The sequence below is a fragment of the Bos taurus genome, chromosome 26 (assembly GCF_002263795.3).
Source record: "Bos taurus isolate L1 Dominette 01449 registration number 42190680 breed Hereford chromosome 26, ARS-UCD2.0, whole genome shotgun sequence".
In the NCBI taxonomy this organism is placed as follows: Eukaryota; Metazoa; Chordata; class Mammalia; order Artiodactyla; family Bovidae; genus Bos; species Bos taurus.
The window spans coordinates 42,214,434-42,241,560 of record NC_037353.1 but is presented as its reverse complement, the minus strand read 5'-3'; the positions used below and the strand labels follow the sequence as shown (position 1 = coordinate 42,241,560).

The 27,127-nt window shown below is 38.0% G+C and overlaps 1 protein-coding gene across 16 annotated transcripts in view; it reads right to left on the bottom strand.

Moving 5' to 3' along the window:
- PLEKHA1 (pleckstrin homology domain containing A1) overlaps positions 1–27,127 on the bottom strand; it is a 54,556-nt gene that overhangs the window by 19,781 nt on the left and 7,648 nt on the right. For 15 of the 16 annotated variants that reach the window (XR_009492938.1, XR_009492939.1, XM_005225804.5 and 12 more), the window contains 3 exon segments: positions 15,216–15,376; positions 9,515–9,571; positions 7,159–7,204 (listed from right to left, as the gene is read on the bottom strand). Coding sequence is in view for 14 of the 16 variants with exons in the window: in XM_005225804.5 (XP_005225861.1) it covers positions 7,159–7,204; positions 9,515–9,571; positions 15,216–15,356 (244 nt within the window). In the remaining 2 variants the exon portion in view is untranslated. 16 annotated transcript variants of the gene reach the window in all.

Genomic DNA, 27,127 nt, shown 5'->3' with positions numbered 1-27,127 from the left:
GGATGGCTCTTGCTGACGCCCCTCCAGTAGCAACAACACACAACCAGCCATGGCTCCAAGCTCTTCTGCTGCTCCCTACACCAGCCTTGAAGTCCCCTCAGGAAGTCCTAGGTTCTGGTAATATCACCTCTTCCCTTTCTTCTCTCCAGCCTGGTGATGGAAGCTGCTTCATATAGTTTTTAATCACTGGGTTACTTCAGCATTCCTTTCGTGCGCCTTCAGCCTCTCAACATCTGGTCAACTGATTCCCTGTAACAAATCCCTTGGGTTTGAAACACTAAGTGTGGTGTGTTTTCCTGACTCTCTGTCCACCTAATTGGTAAAAACTTATAGCCTGTCTAAATCTGAATCTTTGATTACTGAGACAAATTAGTTTTCTATGTTTACTGGTTGTCTACACTTGTTTTGTAAGCTCTGTTTATTTTCTTTACCCATATTTCTCCTGAGTCGTTCATTTACTTTTTCTTGATTTGTAAAAGCTTTATTTATAAGAACTTTTCTCCTTGGAAGAAAAGCTATGACCAACCTAAACAGCCTATTAAAAAGCAGAGACATTACTTTGCCAACAAAGGTCCATCTAGTCAAAGCTATGTTTTTTCCAGTAGTCATGTATGGACGTGAGACTTGGACTATAAAGAAAGCTGAGCACCCAAGAATTGATGCTTTTGAACTGTGATGTTGGAGAAGACTCTTGAGAGTCCCTTGGACTGCAAGGAGATCCAACCAGTCCATCCTAAAGTCCGTCCTGAATATTCATTGGAAGGAATGATGCTGAAGCTGAAACTCCAATACTTTGGTCACCTGATGCGAAGAACTGACTCATTGGAAAAGACCCTGATGCTAGGAAAGATTGAAGATGGGAGGAGAAGGGGACAACAGAGGATGAGATGGTTGGATGGCATCAGCAACTCAATGGACATGAGTTTGAGTAAGCTCCGTGAGTTGGTGATGAACAGGGAGGCCTGGCATGCTGCAGTCCATGGAGTCACAAAGAGTCGGACACAACTGAGCAACTGAATTGAACTGAAGAGCTTTTATGTTAACCCTTTCAGTTTTATTTCAAGTACTTTCCTGTCTGTCATTAGTCTTTGTCACTTAGTTCATGGTATTTTGATGAATCAGAAATAGCCTATCAATCTTCTTCTTTTCTTTAAAGACTCTAGCTTTCACATGGTACTTAGAAAATCTCCCTGACTCAAGATTATAAAAATAAACCTTTATTTTTCTAGCACTTATTCATTTTATGTTTATAATCTTAATACATTTACATTACATTTATACAGTTTCATTTACATATACCCATTTAGTGACTACTACTTCTATAAAGCAAAGCATTCCTGCATATAGTGGTCAACAAACTACTATAGTCCATGTTCAAATTAAAGCTTATTAATTATATATTACATGATTTATTTAAAAAAAACCATTATTCTAAGAGCTAAAGCATCTGAACAACTACGGTGCTGTAATTTTTTGTTTTTAATATACTTTTTTTAATGACTTCTATAAGTCTCCAACAAAATTTTAAATAGCATACTAACACTCAGCTGAACGTGACTAAGGCAAGGGGGGAAAACGCTTACTTCTCAAACTCACTAGATTATGAAACTAAGACTGAGAACAAGATACTAAACCAGAGCTTCCTTGAATTGATTCAAGTCTTATCTTGTGAAGGGCTATAAAACAATTAGTCTGGACCTAAAGAAGTTTAACACACTATAAATCTGTTCTTTTATATCCTACTAGTGACTGGAGAAATTATAAATGCCATAAATATAAATTAAGTGAGTAACTCACTAGGCTATTACATATGTCAATATATAGTTTTTGTTTTTAATTTCCAACATTCAGTAAAGCATCCTTTATAAGCTTTTCCAACTTAGGCTGAAGCTGCGCTCCCCTCATAATGGCTTTTTCGCCCCTCAATATTATTCTGGGCATCTGCCTAGAATATCTGAAGAGTTTAAAATTCTAAGCACTTGGTAATACACTATACCTGCTATAAAGGAAGTGCTTAATACATGTATTTTTTGAATAAGTAACATTTATAGGAAGGTATCTTTTCAGGGAAAGAAGAGAGGTAAATATACCTCTAAAAAGACTCTTAAAACAATTTGCAGTCTAAATAAAAAATCATGTGCTTTAAGAATTATTTTCATGGCAGGAAGAGGCATAGTGATTTGATAGGAGGGAAAATCTGAGCCTGGAGCTAACCAAACCTAACGAGCTCATGCACCTACTAGCAATCCCATCTTATACTATCTATTTAGTCTCTGACTCGTTTTCCTCGTCTATGAAATGGAGCATAACACATCCCTCCTTTGAGAGTGGAGGCAATGTGTGTAAAGCAGCCAGCACAGGGCCTGGGAGAGAACAGAAGCTCCCTGTCACCGTCTTCATCACCTTCATGATAGTCAGCATCAGCTGGAGATTTCCAAGTAAGGAAGCACTGTGCAAAATGTTGGAGCAAATTACAAAAAAATTTACTAGCAGTGATGGGAACAGGCAAAGAAAGGAAAAAAACTTTTAATAAGAATAATGGTAAACTGTATGAAACCTGTTAAGTTTCCACACTTTTAAAGCAAAGGTTTCACTGTGCATAATGAATGTAGAGCAGAGGCTTGAGCACTTACTAGCTTTTCACTTAAGTACTTTCCTTACTTCATTTCAAATCTTTACCATCAGAGTGAATGTACCAAATGGATAAAACCTGAAGCACAAACATTAGCTTGATTCCAAATAAAAATCATCTCACAACCAAGAATTAACTGCTCTGGTTCAAATACGGTAATGGATCAAATAGTTATGAGACAGTTTATCATATTTCTTTGCCAATTTTCCTCTGTTTTCTCTATTCCCTCTTTCCTTTCTCTGTCCGTTCTTTCTCTATTAGTCATACATCAGTTTTCTGAAGGGAGCCTCTAATTTAATTTTATTTCTCTTCTACTACCTGCTTCATTTTTAGCTTTCTTTGCCTTGTTCTTCTGAGTTTTTTCATAGTCTCATGTTCTTTTTCCTATTTGACAGTTTTTTCTTCTCAAATGTCATGTAATTCTGGGCTAGCCATTCATACTTAAAAACAAGATACCAAAAAACTCCTTGGAAGTTCTCTTGAATATTATGTAGGGATTCTGATTGGTGGGCATCACTGTACAGCAAGCCCCTCTGGTAGAAATGCCAGCTGTCAGTACCTATGGCTGTCTTCTCTGGGCTGTTCAGATTCTTGCCCCATTTCCACCTGGCTGCTGATGCTCTGGGCCTGGACACAGGAAAGAGTTGCATTTGGTGTGCTGACTTTTATTTAATCCTCCCGTTTTCCGTTTCATGCCTCATTCCCCCCTCTTCTCCAGGACTACTGTCTGCAGGCACATAGCCTGACTGATGCTATTTCGGGAGATACTACACATGCCATTCCTTGCTGGGATGGGGGAAGGGTGGCCGCCTGCCTGAGCCAGCTGGAGGTAGGGACCAGAGGTTGTTTCTACAGAGACATGCAAACAAAGTCCCTGTGCTGGGTCCCTCCTCTCTGATGCTTCCCTAGACAGGATCCAGCACCTAGTCTGTCCGGAGCTGGCACGGGGGCAGGATGTGGAAATGACTAGCTTTTCAGGGGCCTCTTCTACTCTGCTAAGTTATTTCCTCCTCCTCCATCCACTTCCCACCTTTTTACACTGTGAATTACAGAAATCTGCTCGTTTCAGGGAATATGGTTTGAATGTTTCTTGTTCTCACTGTTTGGGGGCAATTTGAGAAGAAAAGGGGGAGGAATAGTCATTGGAAGGACTGATGCTGAATACTGAAGCTCCAATACTTTGGCCACCTGATGCAAAGAGTTGACTCATTGGAAAGGACCCTGATGCTGGGAAAGACTGAAGGCAGGAGGAGAAGGAAGCAGCAGAGAATGAGATGGTTAGAGAGCACCACCAACTCAATGGACGTGAATCTGAGCAACTCTGGGGAACAGTGAAGGCCAGGGGAGCCTGGCATGCTGCAGTCCATGGGGTAGCCGAGAGTTGGACATGACTTAGCAACTGAATAAGAACAAAAAGTGAGAAAGTCTTTATGCTGCCCTTTTTATGGAAGCTGTCGGTCCATTTTAGAAGTCAGCGCCTCTTTCTGAAGGTAAACATGTTATGAATCCTTCCTTCCTCTAATGGGGCCTTCCAGGTGGTGCAGTGTTAAAAGAACCTGCCTGCCAATGCAGGAGACCAGGAGATGGGGGAGGGTCTGGAAGGTCCCCTAGAGAGGGAAATGGCAACCCACTCCAGTATTCTTGCCTGGAAAATCCCATGGACAGAGGACTCTGGCAGGCTACAGTCTGTGGGGTTGCAAAGACTTGGACACAACTGACCAACACTCCCTTTAACAGAAGACTAATAAACTACTGGCAGAGCAATAGATGACTAATCTTAATCTCTGATTTCAACGAAAATCCCTCATTCTAAATACCGCGATAACTTAATGTCAGATCTTTCCCTGTATACTTACTGCTAGCCCTTCAAACTGTATGTTTGAGATTTTACATTAATGAATTTCAAGAGTGTGTGCATGATATACTCTAAAATACAACGTTCTCTGTCACGTGACTTACCCCCAGGAGCCTTTCACTCAACAAGGTTCTGAGGCGTTTTCCGATTTAGCAACCAAAAATTATAAATTTGTAAAAAATGACTTTTTATAGCTTCTTAGTGGTGATAAAAGCATTACAGAGGATCCTCATACTATATCCTGCTTGTATCACACTTTCTTACTGGACATATACAATGCTATCCCTACCATACTGCCTACAGAAGAAACCTGCCCTTCCCAAGCAAAAAAAAACATATTTAACAAATATCTTCTACTTTAATGTAAAACAGTCTCTTCTGAGGTCAGCTGGAAACTCCTACTAATTTTTGTCCCTTTCCTCACTAATGTCCACTAACACACTGAGGGAATACAGATTCTCCCAGTTTTAACTATACCCACTATAATAACAGATTCTAACGTTCTCTATTCTTGATCTTCAAGCTCCATCTCGTCCCTAATTATTGTCACCAGAGTATTTCCATTTGGATGTTTCTCCACCATTCAAACTCCACACTAAATATTTCACCCCATATTAAATATTTCAACCTATCAAATCAGGTCTCCTAGATCCTCGATTTCTTTCCTTGAAGCAAACCTATTTGATATCTCTGTCTTCCCTTCAGTTCCCACAGGTCCAGTCACCAAGTCCTTGTGCTTTTCCTTCTAATGTTCTTCACTCCTCCTCTTTTCCTCAATTTCCATTATCCTAATTCAGGCTCATGTTAGGAACAGTAGTTTAAAAACCACTTAACCCATCTCCTTGCATCAAACTCTCCTATCAACACAACAAAACTTCCTTCACCTTCTATCTTCTCTCTGCTGCTGCTGCTAAGTCACTTCAGTAGTGTCCAACTCTGTGCGACCCCATAGACGGCAGCCCACCAGGCTCCCCCGTCCCTGGAATTCTCCAGGCAAGAACACTGGAGTGGGTTGCCATTTCCTTCTCCAATGCATGAAAGTGAAAAGTGAAAGGGAAGTCACTCAGTTGTGTCCGACTCCTAGTGACCCCATGGACTGCAGCCTACCAGGCTCCTCTGTCCATGGGATTTGCTAGGCAAGAGTACTGGAGTGGGTGCCATTGCCTTCTCCAATCATCTCTCTAGATGGTCTCTAATCTCTTACCTCTCATTTTCCAAAACACATCAAGAAAAAAATCACCTGTCAACATATTACACCCTAACTCCTGCCTTTTCACTTTTCAGTCTCTCACCACTCTCTCTAGCTTCATTCAGTGTTCAGATCCCCCCATACACCACGTTCTTCTCCCCTGTACCCCTCTGTCCAGGGGTCCTCCCACCTTTTATCCCTAGTGTGATAAAGGATGATCACACTAGCCTCATGTAGTATGGCTCCCTTGACTCCCAAGATCCCCAAAAAAGGATCTGAAGCTCTTCTTCTGTGACTCTACTAAATAGATTGCCACCCCTTTATCTACCACCTGTGATAAATGCAATGATAATTCCCTGGCCCTGTACCTGATTTTGGGCTCCAAAATCACTGCAGATGATGACTGCAGCCATGAAATGAAAAGATGCTTGCTCCTTGGAAGAAAAGTTATGACCAACCTAGACAGCATATTAAAAAGCAGAGACATTACTTTGCCAACAAAGGTCCATCTAGTCAAAGTTATGGTTTTTCCAGGAGTCATGTATGGATGTGAGAGTCGGACTATAAAGAAAGCTGAGCGCTGAAGAATTGATGCTTTAGAACTGTGGTGTTGGAGAAGACTCTTGAGAGTCCCTTGGACTGCACGGAGATCCAACCAGACCATCCTTAAGGACTGATGGTGAAGCTGAAACTCCAATACTTTGACCACCTGATGTGAAGAACTGACTCAGTGGAAAAGACCCTGATGCTGGGAAAGACTGAAGGTGGCAGGAAAAGGGGATGACAGAGGATAAGATGGTTGGATGGCATCACCATTGAATTAATGGACATGAGTTTGAGTAAACTCCAGGAGTTGGTGATGGACAGGGAGGCCTGGTATGCTGCAGTCCACGGGGTCACAAAGAGTTGAACACGACTGAGTGACTGAACTGAACTGTACCCGTCTGTGAGATTGCAGCCTGGGAGACTGTTAAGGGCAACAACTGCTTCTTATTACTCTCACAGCCCCCAGTGACAAGCAAAGTGCATATACACTGGACCTTCATTAAATGTTTACTGAGCACTTAATCAAATACCCTTAACTACCTTGCTCCCAAGCTGTGAACTTCTCATTTCCCATAAGCTGTAAACTAAATCCTTTCCATTATTTAAGCACTGAACATCAAATGATAATAAAATTAATCTTGCTGGATGTGATCACTGTAATCACTGATAATGATTACACATAATCGCTGATAATGATTACACATGGGCAGAGTGGGAGGAGGTTGTGACTGGGATGGGACACAGGAAGAGGCTTCAGGGGTGGGGGAGCAGTTTTACTTCTTCACCAGACTGTAGTTTCAAGGCAATCTGCCTTAGAATAATTCATTAACCCGCAGGACTAAGTCGTGGGCCTTCTGTGACTGTTTTCTCTTGCAATATGATGTAATTATATTAGTCTAACTTAAAATTACTAATATATAAAATACAGCTACTCACCAAAACAGAACTCAGCCTTTGGCCTTAGTTTAGTTGCATCGCTAACCTAACAAGAGAGAGAAATGAATCACTCACTTCTTCATATGCTATTATAATCAACCTTAAACACTGTGAACTTCCACATGTACAATTTCCCAGTACTCACACACATTTAGCAACACAGATCTAAAGTTAAACTTTAAGGCAAATGAAAAACAACTATAAATTAAATTTAGAACATGGGTCCCAAATGTAAGATACGCAAAAACAAATGATACTTCCATGCTCTCTTTTAACAAAATTGTTTTTTCTTCAAAAGAAGTATGAAGAAACTGAAAATAAACCAGTAAGTTTTATGTCACACATATAAACATTTTTGGTTTCATGTAATTTTCAAAATACCCTCAAGGAATACTCCAAAGAAACCATGAATTCTTCCCAAATTGCATATTTCTAAATTAACTGCATGAGGAAATGGTGGTGGGTAAGGGCCAGATTGTATATTTAATAAAAGCCAAAAATCCAGAAGACACTCATCTGCAATGAGGAAACCAATGGCACTGGATCCTCACTTGTACATTAGAATACCCTAGGATAAGGGACCCCTTTTACTACATGCAGCACGTGGTTCCATCTGGAAAGTGAACAACTAGCTGCCCCTGGTTGCTGCTAGCCTTTATAAAGCAGCTCACATGGAAGCCCATCCAGGGCTGTTTGCCACCATCCAGGGCTGTTTGCCACGCTGCTGCCCAGTGTCTAAGGGCCCAGTGCCCTTAGAATTGTAGCATCTGTTCTGTACCTTCAGAAGGAATTCTAAGTTTAGGTGTCCTGACTGATCCCAACTACAAATTCAGAGCACTGAATCACAATGAAATTTGTTCCAGGGATAAATTCTGAGGGAGAAGTGGCAAGTCTAAAGTAGAGTACAAGGGTACAATTCAAACTTCAGTACGCTATGGGGCAGAGGTGAAACTTCACCACATAGAGAAGGTTATATTTAAAAAAGGAAGCAATGGAAGAGGGGAAAGCAGTGGCCAGTCAGTCTGCCTGTTTTATTGAATTAATATCTTAATCCTTAAAAAGACCTCCCGTTTTTAAAAAGACCAGGCAATAAGCAACTGAAGAGACACAGGCACACAGGCAATTTCTACCTCAACTGCCTATTCCAATAAAATAGGCCTTTCCACATCACTTCACTAAGAGTCAAAAATCCCTGGCAGCACGTTTACACTGCAGTATATGTATACTGCAGGCAATCAAGTAAACTGATGAGGGGGTGGGGTGTTGGGGGGCATCTACAGTTTATTCCACAATGGAATCCTACACTTCCTAACAAAAGTTATAGAATTTAAGTTGCAAGCCACCCTGAAGTATTACTAAATGTCTTAAATTTATAGGAACACTTGAGGTATACTTAAAATTTGTCTTCTGCAAATTTACATAATAACGATTTTAAAGTAAAATGGTTCCCTTTAAATATGTAATTTTTGTTGTCCAAGGACTATTTTATTTTTTGGTCAATGAGAATGAATAGCTCTATTATAATACTGAATACAAAGCTTTTTATTTATCAAAAATATCTTTTTCTTTTAAACAGAGGCATTCTTGTAAACTGGTCCTCTGATGAAGACCTTTGCTAACAAATCCCAAAATATGCATAATAGTATGTATATGCATATTATTTAATCATACTGTGTTGCTACTTTCATATCTCAAGTCATCACTAAGCTTATTACTTTCTGTAAAACAAAGCTATTAATAGTTCCTCAGCATCTCTCTATCTCAGTTCCCAAAACAGTAATAAAAGATAATAAGAGGGGGAAAACTACCTAATACAAATCTAAATTCTTGAAAAGAAAAATAGTATTGCAAAAATTTCTGAGAAGTCAACAAACATGAAAAGAAATCAGTAGAGACAAAGTCAAATGAGGGAAATATCATCTTTCATCATGAAGATAGTTCGCATTCTCCTCAAAGTAAGATGTAAAGAAACAAAAAGTCAAAGGTAATGAGATTTAAAATTAGTTTAAATAAACACAGATTTAGAAAAATCTTAACCAGATTTCCCAAAGACAGAACCTAACTATTAACAGATCAATCCACTTCTGACATTCATATGCTTAATCATAAAAGTTAATGTTAACTTCCCAATTTGCTACATTCTATAATTTAACTCTGTACTCTTTCTAAATTTGATGAAATTTCCTAATTTTACCAAAGAACTTCCTAAACATAGTAATCAGGTAGTGTTTTCAGTGTGATATGAACTACATCATCATCTTAAATGACAAAGAGAAGAGTCGGCTCCCTTTATTCATACTCTCATTCTTAGGGATCTTCATTCAAGCATGAATGTAAGACAATACACAGAGACTACCTTTGAAATGTAGGTAAGTTTAATGGCGCCAACACGTGATGATCCAGAAGGTAGGTTCTATAAACAAATTATTAACATATAATTAATATCCAACATTACAAATTTATTTAACATAAAATATCCTATACACACTAAAAAAAAGTTAAGAAATCAGATGTTTAGATGTCACACTTTACAAGCTAACTTTTCAGTTCAAGTATTCACTAGGTTTGAAATCAAGTGGACAACAAGGATAACAACAATGAACTCTTTCTGTTCCACCACAACACATTCTGTTATAGCTAAAGGCTATCTTGTTATCATTATATCTAAACTTTTTTCATGAGCTTAACAAACCATAAACAAGATCAGATTTTGTTTCAGAAAGCAATGGGGAAAAAATATTTAGACATAAAACAGAAAGGTAAGAAATTTCAAAAAAGTACATATACTACTTTGTTTTATTAAAATTATTAAATCACATATATGGCTTTAAAAAGACTGGATTTTCCCCCATTTAAATTATGTTAGTATTTATTACACCATTACTAATCTACATTGATACCATTTTTCAAGAAAATTATTGACACTTTTAAAACAGGGAATGTATATATTGGCACATTCATTAAAAATATAATTATTCTTCCCTTCCAAGTTTGGGATATGGTATGTGTCTTAAAAGAAGGAGAATCATTTCTGCCTGAGGCTATCAGAAAAGACTCAGTGGAAGAATGAAAAGCATTGAAGCTAGACTTTATAAAGAAAAAGTTCGAAACACAAAGAACAGGACAGCGAATATTCCAGGCAGAGAAACAGATGAGTTTCACCAAGTGGATGAGGATGTTCTGTACTGAAAAGGGAAAGAGACTGTGCTGGGCTGTAAAACGGAGTCACACAGGGTTGAAGTAGGAAACAGTGGTTTAGGAACTTAAACTAACAACCTAATTATAGAGGACCTAAATAAGAAACAAAGTAGCAAGGAATTTATACTGTTAAGACTTGGAGGGAATTCCCTAGGCATGCAGTGTTTAGGTCTCAGTCCTTTCAGTGTGGTAGCTGGGTATCAATCCCTGGTCAGGGAACTAGGATCCTGCAAGCAGCCAAAAAAAAAAAATTGTATATATATACACACACACACATACATACACCATTAAAGAAGGCTTCTAAGCAGTTCTGTAACGAAAACTGTGCTTTAATTAAAATGTACTGGACTATAATAATCAGGGAAGATGGAGATGGGAAAACCAGACAGAAGAATCTGCAAAAAAGTAATAAACATAAAGACTGATAGATGATTTCAAAAGTAAAAGTAAAACAATCCTGATTTTGAAAGTTTCCTCCACTATAGATTAAGGATCAATTTTTAACTTCCTTTATAATAATGTACATTAAAGAAAAAAATCTATGGGTTTATTCTCATGAATGATTAGGAGGTACCTGTCTCAAACCTCTGTAAGCTTAGTGGAAACAGTTAGTGATATGGAAGCCTAGACATTTAAAAGATGGGATTCTCAAACACAAACTGATTATTGTTTATAGGGGCATGTCTTTTCAAAATTCACTTCTATGCAAAGTAAAACTGCATTATGTTTTGCTTTAAACTCCAGACTATATATTGATACAAGCTTCTAAATTTATATCATAAATATGTACATAAAATTATAACTTTTAATGTGTATCTTTAAATGGTTGTCCTTATACAAAATGTTTTATGTTTAAAGGGTTTTTTCTTTTCAATTTGGATAAGGAAATGAAATGTTAAAATGTCTTCAAGCTCTTCTAACCACTATCAAACAGTTTTTTTCCCCAAATACTGCTATTCCACAATTTGAAATCATTATTTTTCAAGTCCTCCATAATTCTATCATTTGAACTAGGTGACTACAGCTCTAATCCCATGGGTGAGAAAAAGAAATGAGCAACTATGTCCTGACTGCATGACATAAAGGGTCATAAATTAGTGACACGGTACAATGAAATATAAGTACCTGGCAGATAAAGGATATTCAAAATACCTAGTTTCTACAAAGTGGTATGATTGCTGCCAATTTCAATCAGGAAAGAAATGGGTTTCAAATCTGTTATTTGACAATGAACAAGAAATAATAAACTAGTATGACATTTAAGATAAAAAGAGAAACAAACTATTCTTATGAGTTCCTCTACTCATTTTGCGAAAATCCTCTTTCAGGTTTTTTCAAATTCACTTTCTAATATAGCTACTTAATTAACTCTCCACCATTTCTCACACCATCAACAAAACACAGAAAGCCCCAAACTGATTCCCTAGTAATACTCTAGAACGGATTTTTAAACCAATGGTTAATGTAAAGAAAGCAGTGATCAGAGGAAGAATGGCTCCCTAAGTACAGGCTATTAAATCAGTAGAACAGTGTGCAACCAGGTTGAATCATATGAAATCGCCATTTTTTTTTTTTTAGGAGATCAAAATGGTAGTAAAATGGCAATTTCATGTGGTTCAACCACAATAATGTTAGCAAGACATTTTACTAAAGTTTTCATAAAGAGATATGTCTTAATACATTTTAAAGTGACACTTTAAAGCTGGTATTGAAGGCTAATACACTGGATGATAGAACACAGATTGTAAAAGATTCTTATCAGTTGGAATGAAGAGATAAAATTATTAAGAACAAACTGAATAAAAAGACAAATTTAAAATTCTGCACTCCATTCAAAAAAACTAATGGGCTAATTAATTACACCACAGAAATCTGGCTTTAAAAAAAGAGTTAATGTGAAAAAGATCTAGCTAAGTACACACTTTCACATATACCCTCCCTGCTACAGCCAAAGCCAACTGTTTTCCAGGTACGCCACAGGGTTCCTTACTTTGATTTCCTGCCCCACACTACTGGGTGAGCACTGAATACCCATTTCTCCACATCCTGGCCAAAATCATACTCTTTCTTCCAGGTCAATTCCAAATGTTACTACCACTTCTGGGAGGACCTTCACTCCCTCTGCTAGCTACAATCACAGCTTTCCTCTGAAATCCAAGTTTATTGTTCCTTTGGTGTAATATACATAATCTATTTTGTTCTTTTCCTTTAGTTCTGTTTAAGTGGGAAGTACTGACAAAAGGAGAAATTCTAAGGAGAAGAACCTATTATATAAAGACAGAGAAACAATCAAGCAGTTGTAAGTAACATTCAGGAGAAACTGTACAAGAGTCAACCAGATCTTATGAAAGAGACAAATCAAGGGAAGCTCATAGGTAGAACTGAGCAATGGCTTGTGTGGGAAGGAAAATCAGAAACTGGAATCTAGTAAATGGTAATCAGAGGGAGTCAAGAGGGGCCAAGTTACTCCCCACCTTGGAAACATGGAGTGGGACTGTGCTACAGATTAAGAGATGGGCAATAAAAAGGAGAACTGGATTCATGTTTTTAAAAAAAAGGGAAAAAAGGGTAAACATGAACTTCTGATTTCTGCTGACTGGTTCCTTCTCCCAATGACTCTGATCAAGTAAATAAAGGTATTAATCATGTAGCTGCACAGACAGGTTACTGTCACCCAAGGAAGTTGGTCATACTCAGAGATAAGAGAGTAAAACAGAGTATCGATAAGTTCAATAAGGACAAGGGTAGAGAAGACACAGTTCCTAGCCAAAAAAAAGCCTCATACAAGGTCAGCAATCAAATAATGTAAACTGAATTAAAATACAAATAATCCTCCAAAATTTGAAAGGCTGCATGTGGATACAGGACCAAATGTATAGAGAATCAGAGGGTAAAGTAGATCAATAAATAGAAGATACAAAGAACTAGATTTTGGCATGCAAAACAATAATTAAAGCTGTCTCAAATATAATAAATACCTTTTAGTAATGTGTAGTTCAAACAACATAGTGAACATCAGGGATAAATGGGTCTCTTGCATTAAGGAGGAGACTGAATTAATACTAAGGATTAAGATCCCTTACAACTCAAAAAAATTAGTTTGAAGTTTATAATTTCTTTTAATTATCAGCAGAAGTTGTCAGTAATATCTGGTATAGTAAATGATAAATGGATAAACTTCAAACCCAAGATATATGACATTATATTTTCTAAAATAATGGCTGATGATCAACTTCCAGTTACACTGTGTGAGCTTGTGTACATTGTAAACCCCTAGAGGCCCTGATTATCATCTTATTACCTTTCATATAAGAGAATTTTTTAAAAAACCTATCACTATCAAGGTCCAATTCACCATCTCTCCTTGGTCTGTCCCCAGCAGAAGAGACGATGAGGGGATGTTTGCTTCCGGACTGGACTTGCTTTTCACAAAGTCCTGCTGGGATTACTCAGCACCCTGTGGCCTTCAAGGGTACTACTGACTTACTACTTCTTCAGTTATCAAGTATTTATCTTATTCTCTTTTTTCTTTGATTTTTTTTACTGAAGTGTAGTTGATCTACAATGCTGTGTTAATTTCTGCTGCATATATACACACACACACACACACACACACACACACGTGTGCACAAAATGAACATATTTTCTGCATAAATGAAGAAAATGAAAGAAAATGAATTCATTTTTATATTCTTTTCCATTATGGTTTATCTGAAAGTATTAAATATAGTTCCCCACAACTCAAATTCTATATGAACAAATATAAATGTATTAGCAATATGCATTTTGCCTAATCTAAAATCAATATTGAAGAGAAAAGAACACCACACTCGTTGTTAGGGGCTCTGGTTCCTTCTCTGTGAAACAGAACAGAACCTCCTACCAGTCCCTGCTCTCCTCAACTTTTCATTCCTCACCTGTAGAGGTCATCCCCTAGACCAGATCAGCTTAGAAGTTTGCTAGGGACTCATCTCTTGCTTTGCACTTACTTTCTTGCAATATACATCTCAATTTGAATTAAGAGTTTCACGGGTAAAGAAAATTTAAAACTTCTCAACAGATGATCTCCAGGCCAAGGCCTCTCAAAGATGATAAAAATGGTATTCTAATTTTTAATAGATGACATCTGCCCCCAATAATTTGCAAGGTAACAACAACAACAACAACAACAAAAAACAAATTCACAAATGGCTGTCACTCAAATCTGACACTAAAAGATAAAAGGACTACACAAGTGCAAGAGTGTCAACTTGGTTAAGCAGCTTATTTACCAGAAGACAGTACTCTCGCCTGGAAAATCCCATGGGCGGAGGAGCCTGGTGGGCTGCAGTCCATGGGGCTGCGAAGAGTCGGACATGACTAAGCGACTTCACTTTCACTTTTCACTTTCATGTATTGGAGAAGGAAATGGCAACCCACTCCAGGGTTCTTGCCTGGAGAATCCCAGGGATGGGGAAGCCTGCTAGGCTGCCGTCTATGGGGTTGCACAGAGTCGGACAAGACTGAAGCGACTTAGCAGAGCAGCAGTAGTCTCTATCTTAGAGACAGTATCTTAAATCTAAATAATCCAAAAACTTTCTACCAGAGTTAGAGTTGTTTCTCCCAAGGAAGGAAAAACAAACACATGCCTAAATTTTTATCAAATAAACTGAGCTTCATCTTCTGAACTTTATCACAGTAGGATTTGGGGGTATACAGGGCAAGGAGAATAGTAGAAATAAGTAGTCAGTAGAAATAAATTTAAATATATGTTGTTTAGGAGACAAATCCTAACACCTGAATAGTATATCAAATACTTTAATAATTAATAATTAAAATTCATATGCTTTTGAAGAGGGAACCTTTTGGATTTTACAAACCTGTGGATTATCCATGTACCATACAAAACTATCTTCTCTGGTATCCAGTATGAAGTACCTCCGAAGAAACTTCCCACTGTTTTCATTTTCTTCAATGTCTAGAAAACCACAAATGCGATTCTGACGATCCACATAAGGCATTTCTGAGCTTGAACATTACACTGTAAAAAAAAAAATTAGCAGTAAGTACTTCTCAGTGGACTTCAAGCACAAAATATGCTATGGTACAATTTATTCAACAAAGAGCCTACTTTCCAACATTAGTTGGGAGCTGATCAATGTGAATACATAAAAGCAAGGGCAAAAATCACCTGCAATTAAGTTTATTGTGAGTGGTTACTATATGCAACTGTACACTGATGGGGACAAAGGAAAACTATTCATCTCAGCTGAATAATTTACTTACTTTTGTCCCCAAGAGTAGGCACCATCATCCCCTCTTCATGTTAACAGAAAAGAAATTTAACACTGAGTAGGGGAAGTGACTTTCCAAAATTAGTGAACTAGTAGGTAATGAAACAAAACATGAACCAAGATTCTTGGACTCTAGAGCTTGTATCTTAACCTTCCCATCTAAAACCCTTAGAATTATTAAACCAAAACAAATCAAAATAAAGTAAGCTAACATGATAAAAAGAGAGATAAGCAGGTATTCTATGCTTAGTCACTCAGTCATGTCTGACTTTTTGAAATACCATGGACTGCAGCCCACCAGGCTCCTTTGTCCATGGGGATTCTCTAGGCAAGAATACTGGAGTGGGTTGCCATGCCCTCCTCAAGGAGTCCTTCTCAACCCAGGGATCAAATACAGGTCTGCAGCATTGCAGGTGGATTCTTTACTCTCTGAGTCACCAGTGAAGCAGGTATTATGTGCCTCCTAACAGAAGACACAAACATCAGCAATGAAGTGCATATAACAACAACAACAAAAATGTTTTATCACAATCTGATCAAGTCTCTAGATTTCCATAAGGTCAACTCATAATTCATAGGAAATAAAGAACACAGAGGAACATATCAAATTGCAAAAGTGGGAAACATTAGGACCAAAAGTCCATTTTCTTCAGCAAATAAATTATTAAAGGAAAAAGAAGAGAGAAGTTACAGATGAAAAGAAACTTCAGAGGTATATCATATTTTGATTCTGAAGGACTGAAATTTTTGCTGTGTTGATTAAAGTTAAAAATCATGACTTGGGTAAAAGGCAGTGTTTCCATCCATTTTTCTCTAGAACTATAGATATGTGATTCCCTCCTGATGTGATGCAAATCTCTAGATTGTTCTTACTCTGGTCCTTCTAGAGCCAGTGTCAACATCTTGTGACAGATTGAATTATTTACGTAACTAGTTCTTCATTAAACTCATGGCGAAAATTCAGTTAGAATATGCCCTGATACACTGCCTATCTAAATCACTTAACTGTATGCAGCTAGAGAAATGATGACACACACCAAAATGTTTAAAAAAAAACTATCCATTAAGTTTGTATACATGTGTTATCATAAATCTGACACTTGGAGACAATTTTTTCATAAACATACCCAAAGTTTTTAAAAACTTCTAAAATGTAACCAAAACTTGAAAAATCAATACACTATACTAACACATATTAACAGGTAAAAACTATCAACTTGTGTGGTATACTGCTATGAAGAAAGACACAGGCCAAAGGAACAGAATTAAGAGACGAGAGACAAACCCATACATTTGTGGCTGATTTTCAACAAGGGTGTCAATACCATTCAATGGGAAAGAAAAGCCTCTTTAACAAACAGTGCTGGGACAACTGGCTATTCATATGAAACTGTTATATTTTTTACTCTCTGTCATGTCAAACTCTTTGTAACTCCTCCTCTGTCTCCAGACAAGAATACTGGAGTGCGTTGCTATGCCCTCCTCCAGGGAATCTTCCCAACCCAGGGATTGAAACCAGGTCTCCTGCATTGAAGGCAGATTCTTTACCACCTGAGCCACCAGGGAAGCCCTATTCATATGCTTTAGAATTAAACTGGACCCTTATCTTATAGAGCTTCCCTAAGAGCTCAGTTGGTAAAGAATCTGCCTGCAGATGGGGGTCACAAGTCCACCTATGGCTGATTCATGTCAATGTATGGCAAAAACCACCACAATATTGTAAAGTAATTCAGTTCAGTTCAGTTCAGTTGCTCAGTCATGTCCAACTCTTTGTGACCCCATGAATTGCAGCACGCCAGGCCTCCATGTCCATCACCAAGTCCCGGAGTTCACTCAAACTCATGTCCACCGAGTCAGTGATGCCATCCAGCCATCTCATCCTCTGTCGTCCCCTTCTCCTCCTGCCCCCAATCCCTCCCAGCATCAGAGTCTCTTCCAATGAGTCAACTCTTCACATGAGGTGGCCAAAGTATTGGAGTTTCAGCTTCAGCATCATTCCTTCCGAAGAAATGCCAGGGCTGATCTCCTTCAGAATGGACTGGTTGGATCTCCTTGCAGTCCAAGGGACTCTCAAGAGTCTTCTCCAACACCACAGTTCAAAAGCATCAGTTCTCCGGCGCTCAGCCTTCTTCACAGTCCAACTCTCACATCCATACATGACCACAGGAAAAACACAGCCTTGACTAGACGGACCTTTGTTGGCAAAGTAATGTCTCTGCTTTTGAATATGCTATCTAGGTTGGTCATAACTTTCTTTCCAAGGAGTAAGCGTCTTTTAATTTCATGGCTGCAGTCACCATCTGCAGTGATTTTGGAGCCCCAAAAAATAAAGTCTGACACTGTTTCCACTGTTTCCCCATCTATTTCCCATGAAGTGATAGGACCAGATGCCATGATCTTTGTTTTCTGAATGTTGAGCTCTAAGCCAACTTTTTCACTCTCCACTTTCACTTTCATCAAGAGGTTTTTTAAAGTAATTAGCCTCCAATTAAAATAAATTAATTAAAAAAGAAAAAAGAATCTGCCTGCAATGCAGGAGACCCCAGATTGATTCCTGGGTTGGGAAGATCTGCAAGAGAAGGGATAGGCTACCTACTCCAGTATTCTTGGGCTTCCCTTGCGGCTCAGCTGGTAAAGAATCCGCCTGCAATGAGGAAGACCTGGGTTTGATCCCTGGGTTGGGAAGATCCCCTGGAGAAGGGAAAGGTTACCCACTTCAGTATTCTGGCCTGGAGAATTCCATGAACTGTATAGTCCATGGGGTCACAGAGAGTCGGACATGACTGAGCAACTTTCACTTTCACATCTTACTCAAAATGAATTAATTATTCATTTTCAGTTGAATTAGATGAATTGTTGAATTAGATGAATTGAATAAGATGAATTAATTGTCTTACTCAAAATGAATGAAAATAACTCAAAATGAATTAATCAAAATATAACAGCTAAAACTATAAAACTTTAGGAAAACAAAAGAAAATCCGTGACCTTGGCTTTGGCAATGAATTCTTATATATGACACTGAAAGCACAAGCAACAAAAGAAAAAATAAGACAAATTGGACTTCACAAAAATTAAAAAATTTTTTGCATCAAAGGACATCAGGAAAATGAAACAAAACTGTATATAGAATGGGAGGAAACTTTTGAAGTCACAGTCTAATATCCAGAATATACAAAAAAAAAAAAAACAACCTCTTAAACTCAACAACAAAAGTACAAATCCAGTTTAAAAATGGACAAAGGACTTAAAAAGACATTTCTCTCAAAGAAGAGAAGCAAATGGCCAACCAGAACACAAGAAGATGCTCGATATTATTTGTCACTAGGGAAACGTAAATCAAAAGCACAATGAGCCACCACTTCACACCCACTAGAATGAATATAATTAAGAGAGGAAAATAATAAGTATCGGCAAGGAAGGAGAGAAATTAGAACCCTCCTACATTGCTGGTGGGAATGTAAATGGCACAACAGCTGCATAAAACAGTTTAGTGATTCCTCAAAAGTTAAACACAGAATTACCATGTGACTCAGCATCTCCACTCCCAGGTATATATCCAAAAGAATTAAAACACTTATACATGAACTTATGCTTATACTCAACTTATACTCAAACACTTATACATGAACGTTGACAGCAATACTAACCACAAGAGCCAAAAAGTGTAAACAACCCATGTCCATCAACATGTATAATACATACAATGGAACATTATCCAGATACAGAAAGGAATGAGCTATCAATACTTTCAGTCAAATTCCAAGATATTTTATAAACACTGATGAGGTGATTCTATTCTGTAAGTTGAAATGCAAAGATCTAGAAAAGCTAAATCTATTTTCAAAGAACAGACTTATACTACTTGATTTCAAGACTAATCATAGAGCTACAGCAATGAAGATAGTGTAGGATTGGTGAAAAGATAACAATAAATACAGGGAACAGAATAGCATGCAGAAACAGACTCATATATATACCGTCAACAGATTTTCAACAGATGTCAATGCAATTCCAAACATCTTTAATAAATGATGTTGGAACAATTCGTGAGTCATGTCAAAAAAAAATTAACCTGAAATGGATTGGAAACCTAATATACGATTAAAATTCTAATACATTTATATATACACATATATAAAATATATACCGATATATATTTTATGAATATATGGGATTCCCAGGTGGCTCAGTGGTAAGGAATCCACCTGTCAATGCAGGAGATTCAGGAGATGTGGGTTGGATCCCTGAGTTGGGCAGATCCCCTGGAGGAGGAAACGGCAACCCACTCCAGTATCCTTGCCAGGAAAATCCCAAGGACAGGAGGGCTACAGTCTGTGGGGTCACACAGACTCGGACTCGACTGAGAGTGCACATACATACATGAATATATACATATATGAATGAAAGTCTTCATGACCTCAGGGTTAGATAAAGATTTCTTAGGTAAGACACGAAGAGCCTAAACCATAGACATGGTTAATATAATGGACTTAATAAAAATTAAAAACTGCTCTTTGAAAGACACCAGTTAACAAGTCAAATGATTAGCTGCAGAACATGAGAAAATACTCAGTACACATGTATCTATCACATAACACATATCCAAAAATAGGCAAGGAACTATTACAATAAGACAAACAAAAAAACTGGAAAATAGGCAAAAAAAAATCTGAACAGACAAGTCAACAAAGAAGATATAATGGTTTTTTAAAAATAATAAAAAGAAAAAAGACATACAAATAATAAATAAGCATATAAAGATGCTCATCATCATTAGTCAAGAAGATGCTACAAATAAAACCTGTGAGATACCACTGCACACCTACTAAAATGGCTACAACAAAAACAAAGAAAACCCTGGCAATACCTAATGCTGTCAAGAATGTGAAGCAAATGAACACGTTCTCTCATATTACTGAAGGGAATGCAAAATGGCAAAGCAACTTGGGAAGACACTTTGGCAGTTTCTTAGAAAGTTATACTACCCTTAACAATACAACCCAGCAATCCCACTCCTAGGTATTAATCCAAGTGAATTGCAATCTTACCTTTACACAAAGTGAAGTGAAAGTGAAAGTCACTCAGTCATGTCCAACTCTTTGAGATCCCAAGGACTATATAGTTCATGGGATTCTCCAGGCCAGAATACTGGAGTGGGTAGCCTTTTCCTTCTCCAGGGGATCTTCCCAACCCAGGGATGGAACCCAGATCTCCTGCATTTCAGGCAGATTCTTTACCAGCTGAGCCACAGGGAAGCCCATGTATATGCAAATGTTTAAAACGACATTATTCATAATTGGCAAAAAGCAGAAACAATCCAAATGTTCTTTAACTGGTAAATGAAGAAACTGTGTTACATCCAATACAGTGGAATACTACCTAGCAAAATAAAGGAACAAAGTAGAGATATATACAAAGTGTGTAAATGCCAGATGCATTTTGCTAAGTGAGAGAAGTCAGACCAAAAGGCTACAGGGATAGAGAACAGATCAGTGAGAGTGGCTGACTTCAAAGGGTAATTTATGGAGTGACGAAACTGTTCTGATCATGATTGTGATAAGATACACAACCATACATTTATCAAAAATAGTAGGCTCACATACCACACAGAGTGAGCTATACTGCATATGAAGGAAAAAAAAAAAAAAAGAAACCTACAGTGATATAAAGCAGACAACAGTTGCTAGGGCTTGTCATAGGCCTGACTACAAAAGAACACTAGAGAAAAAATTTTTTGGCAACACAGATGTTGCATATCTAGACTGTGGTACAGCTTAAACAATTACATGCATCCATCAAAACTTATAGAACTGTACACTAAAAGGAGTAAAATTTACTGTATGTAAAATTATACCTCAATAATGGTGATATGTTTTTGAAACATACACACTCACCCAGAATGGCTAAAATTAAAACAGACTGACACCACCAAATATTGTCAAAGGTGTGGTGCATCCAGAATTTATGTACTGCTGATGAGAATGTAAAATGGTACAAGCACTGTGGGAAAAGTTCTGGCAATAAAACCAAACATACACCTAACCCAGCCATTCTATTCCTAAGTATTACTCAAGAGAAATGAAAGTATATTCATGCAAAGAGTAATTCATAAATATTCATAGCCGCTTGATTGATAATAGCTCCAAACCAGAAACAACACAAATGTCACTATTCACAAAAGGTGAATAGATTTTGAAAATATAGTATATTTATAGTATGGAATAGCACTCTACAATATAAAGGAATTCGTAATGCATGCAACAAAATGGTCAAAACTCATCAATTGTTAACTTTAAAAGTTTAGTGTATGTGATTTAACTCCAAAAATTTTTTTAAATCCAGAACAAAAAATTCACTGATAAATGTGACTACAAATAATTTTTTTAAAAATATTTTGTGTGGCAAGTCCTGATAGTAAGTCAAAACCAGTAAAAAATACTTGCACCTTACATGACAAAAGGCTAATCTCCCTAAAATTTAGCTTGCAAAAAATGTCAAGGGAAATATATCAAAACTTCAATAGAAAAATCAATTAAGACATGAACACATATTCCACAAGAAAAAACATAAAAATGACCCTTAAATATATGAAGAGATGCTCAACTTCACTCATATAACAAAATCCCAAAATAACATACAGAGATATAGCCATTGCTACTGACATCACAAAAAAAGGCAACAGACTTCATGTGCCTCCTTGTGGAATTTATATACCATCTATCATTTATGGGGGAAAAAAAGTGTAAAAAATACCCGAATCAAGATCTAACTACCAATTTATAGGAAACAGAGAAGACAGAGAAAAGAACATGTTCAACTATATCAGAGATTCAAATAGAAAAAATTCAAACTCTTGAAGTTTCTCAGGACAAACAACATGGTTTCTTCAGAAATAAATTAGAAAGGAGCAGCGGCAAAGAAACTGGAGGAAGAACCTATAGATTAAAAGACCTGAAAAGATGTAATCACAACATGTGGACCTTATTTAAATCTTGTTAATAACAACAACACTGGCTTATCTAAGGAAACTGGATATTTGAATACTGCCTCAAGATATTAAGGAAATAGCTAATTTTTTTTTCCAGTGCAATGACATTGTGGTTATATTACTAAGAAAATGGATCCTTATAATCTAGAGATATTTATTTACACAAAGTGTTATATCTGAGTGTGATATCTGTGGATATCACAGCTCTTCATTACAAAAAGAAAAGTTCCCCCCAAAATCTATACTGCACAGAGATACCATTTCTCATCTATGAGACTGGCAAAAATTCAAAAGTTTGACAATATGCTATAACAGTAAGGCTGTGAGAAAATAGGAACTCTCTTAAATTGCTGGTGGGAATGCAGAATGGTACAGCCCTGCCGAGGTGAATTTGACATCATTTAACAAAATCAAATGTGCATTTCTCCTATGACTGACAATCCTACTTGCTATTGTAATTCTCAAACTCTTTTATTTGAATGATAGTATTTCATGTACTTCAACAATAGGACAATGCAAACATACTGATGCTATGATTATATTTAAAATAAAACAATTTTTATTTGTTATTAGGAATCTGGATTTTCGGAGTAAAAGAAAAAATATACAAATGCAACACAAAAGGAAAAATTTGACACAATGCATCTGAATTAGTATGATGGAAAGCTATGACAAACCTCAGTTCAGTTCAGTTCAGTCCCTCAGTCATGTCCAACTCTTTGCGACCCCATGGACTGCAGCACGTCAGGCCTCCCTGTCCATCACCAACTCTCAGAGTTTACTCAAACTCATGTCCGTTGAGTCAGTGATGCCATTCAACCATCTCATCCTCTGTCGTCCCCTTCTCCTCCCGCCTTCAATCTTTCCCAGCATCAGGGTCTTTTCAAATAAGTCAGTTCTTCACATGAGGTGGCCAAAGTATTGGACTTTCAGCTTCAGCATCAGTCCTTCCAACAAATATTCAGGACTGATTTCCTTTAGGATGGACTGGTTGGATCTCCTTGCAGTCCAAGGGACCCTCAAGAGTCTTCTCCAATACCACAGTTCAAAATCATCAATTCTTCAGCGCTTCAGCTTTCTTTATGGTCCAACTCTCACATCCATATATGACTACTGGAAAAACCATAGCTTTGGCCAGACAGACCTCTGTTGGCAAAGTAATGTCTCTGCTTTTGAATATGCTATCTAGGTTGGTCATAAATTTTCTTTCAAGGAGCAAGTGTCTTGTAATTTCATGGCTGCAGTCACCATCTGCAGTGATTTTGGAGCCCCAAAAAATAAAGTCTGACACTGTTTTTACTCTTTCCCCATCTATTTGCCATGAAGTGATGGGACCAGATGCCATCATCTTCGTTTTCTGAATGTTGAGCTTTAAGCCAGCTTTTTCACTCTCCTCTTTCACTTTTATCAAGAGGCTCTTCAGTTCTTCTTCACTTTCTGCCATAAGGGTGGTGTCATCTACATATCTGAGGTTATTGATATTTCTACCAGCAATCTTGATTCCAGCTTGTGCTTCATCCAGCCGGGCACTTCACATGATGTACTCTGCATGTAAGTTAAATAAGCAGGGTGACAGTATACAGCCTTGATGTACTCTTTACCTATTTGGAACTAGTCTGTTGTTCCATGTCCAGTTCTAACTGTTGCTTCCTCACCTGTATACAGGTTTCTCAATAGGCAGGTCAAGTGGTCTGGTATTCCCATCTCTTTCAGAATTTTTCAGTTTTTAGTGATCCACACAGTCAAAGGCTTTGGCAGAGTCAATAAAGCAGAAATAGATGTTTTTCTGGAACTTTCTTGCTTTTTTGATGATCCAGCAGATGTTGGTAATTTGATCTCTGGTTCCTCTGCCTTTTCTAAATCCAGCTTGAACATCTGGAAGTTCACAGTTCACGTACTATTGAAACTTGGCTTGGAGAATTTTGAGCATTACTTTACTCTTGAGAAGCCTATATGCAGGTCAGGAAGCAACGGTTAGAACTGGACATGGAACAGCAGACTGCTTTCTAATAGGGAAAGGAGTACGTCAAGGCTGTATACTGTCATCCTGCTTATTTAACTTATATGCAGAGTACATCATGAGAAACACTGGACTGGAAGAAGCACAAGCTGGAATCAAGATTGCCGGGAGAAATATCAATAACCTCAGATATGCAGATGACACCACCCTTATGGCAGAAAGTGAAGAGGAACTAAAAAGCCTCTTGATGAAAGTGAAAGAGGACAGTGAAAAAAGTTGGCTTAAAACTCAACATTCAGAAAACGAAGATCATGGCATCTGGTTCCATCATTTCATGGGAAATAGATGGGGAAACAGTGGAAATAGTGTCAGACTTTATTTTTTGGGGCTCCAAAATCGCTGCAGATGGTGACTGCAGCCATGAAATTAAAAGACGCTCACTCCCTGGAAGCAAAGTTATGACCAACCTAGACAGCATATTCAAAAGCAGAGACATTACTTTGCCAACAAAGGTCCGTCTAGTCAAGGCTATGGTTCTTCCAGTGGTCATGTATGGATGTGAGAGTTGGACTGTGAAGAAAGCTGAGCACCGAAGAATTGATGCTTTTGAACTGTGGTGTTGGAGAAGACTCTTGAGAGTCCCTTGGACTGTAAGGAGATCCAACCAGTTCATCCTAAAGGAGATCAGTCCTGGGTGTTCTTTGGAAGGAATGATGCTAAAGCTGAAACTCCAATACTCTGGCCACCTCATTCGAAGAGTTGACTCATTGGAAAAGACTCTGATGCTGGGAGGGATTGGGGGCAGGAGGAGAAGGGGACAACAGAGGATGAGATGGCTGGATGGCATCACTGACTCGATGGACACGAGTTTGAGTAAACTCTGGGAGTTGGTGATGGACAGGGAGGCCTGGCATGCTGTGATTCATGGGTTCACAAAGAGTCAGACATGACTGAGCGACTGAACTGAACTGAACTTACTAGTGTGTGAGATGAGTGCAATTGTGCAGTAGTTTGAGCATTCTTTGGCACTGCCTTTCTTTGGGATTGGAATGAAAACTGACCTTTTCCAGTCCTGTGGCCACTGCTGAGTTTTCCAAATTTGCTGGCATATTAGGTGCAGCACTTTCACAGCATCATCTTTTAGGATTTGAAATAGCTCAACTGGAATTCCATCACCTCCACTAGCTTTGTTCTTAGTGACGCTTCCTAAGGCCCACTTGACTTCACATTCCAGGATGTCTGGCTCTAGGTGAGTGATCACACCATCGTGATGATCTGGGTTGTGAAGATCTCTTTTGTATAGCTCTTCTATGTAGTCTTGCCACCTCTTCTTCGTATCTTCTGCTTCTGTTAGGTCCATACCATTTCTGTCCTTTATTGTGCCCATCTTTGCATGAAATGTTCCCTTGGTATCTCTAATTTTCTTGAAGAGATCTCTATTCTTTCCCATTCTATTGTTTTCCTTTATTTCTTTGCACTGATCACTGAGGAAGGCTTTCTTATCTCTCCTCACTAGTCTTTGGAACTCTGCATTCAAATGGGTGTATCTTTCCTTTTCTCCTTTGCTTTTGCTTCTCTTCTTTTCACAGCTATTTGTAAGGCCTCCTCAGACAGCCATTTTGCCTTTTTGCATTTCTTTTTCTTGGGGCAGTCTTGATACCTGTCTCCTGTACAGTGTCATGAACCTCCATCCATCATTCTTCAGCACTCTATCAGATCTAGACCCTTGAATCTATTTGTCACTTCCACTGTATAATCGTAAGGGATTTGATTTAGGTCATACCTGAAGGGTCTAGTGGTTTTCCCTATTTTCTTCAATTTAAGTCTGAATTTGCCCATAAGGAGTTCATGATCTGAGCCACAGTCAGCTCCCAGGCTTGTTTTTGCTGACTATATATAGCTTCTCCATATTTGGCTGCAAAGAATATAATCAATCTGATTTTGGTATTGACCCCCTGGTGATGTCCATGTGTAGAGTCTTCTCTGTTGTTGGAAGACTGTTGTTGGAAGTCTTCTCTGTTGTTGCTATGACCAGTGCATCCTCTTCGCAAAACTCTATTAGTCTTTGTCCTGCTTCATTCTGTATTTCAAGGCCAAATTTGCCTATTACTCCATGTGTTATCTTGACTTCCTACTTTTGCATTTCGGTCCCCTATAATGAAAAGGACACCTTTTGGGGGGTGTTAGTTCTAGAAGGTCTTTGAGGTCTTCATAGAACTGTTCAACTTCAGCTTCTTCAGCGTTACTGGTCAGGGCATAGACTTGGATTACCGTAATACTGAACGGTTTGCCTTGGAAATGAACAGAGATCATTCTGTCGTTTTTGACATTGCATCCAAATACTACATTTTGGACTCTTTTGTTGACCATGATGGCTACTCCATTTCTTCTAAGGGATTCTTGCCCACAGTAGTAGATTAGATATAATGGTCACGTGAGTTAAATTCACCCATTCTAGTCCATTTTAGTTTGCTGATTCCTAAAATGATTCCCGCCCATCAGAACAAGACCCAGTTTCCCCCTCAGTCATTCTCTCCCATCAGGAAG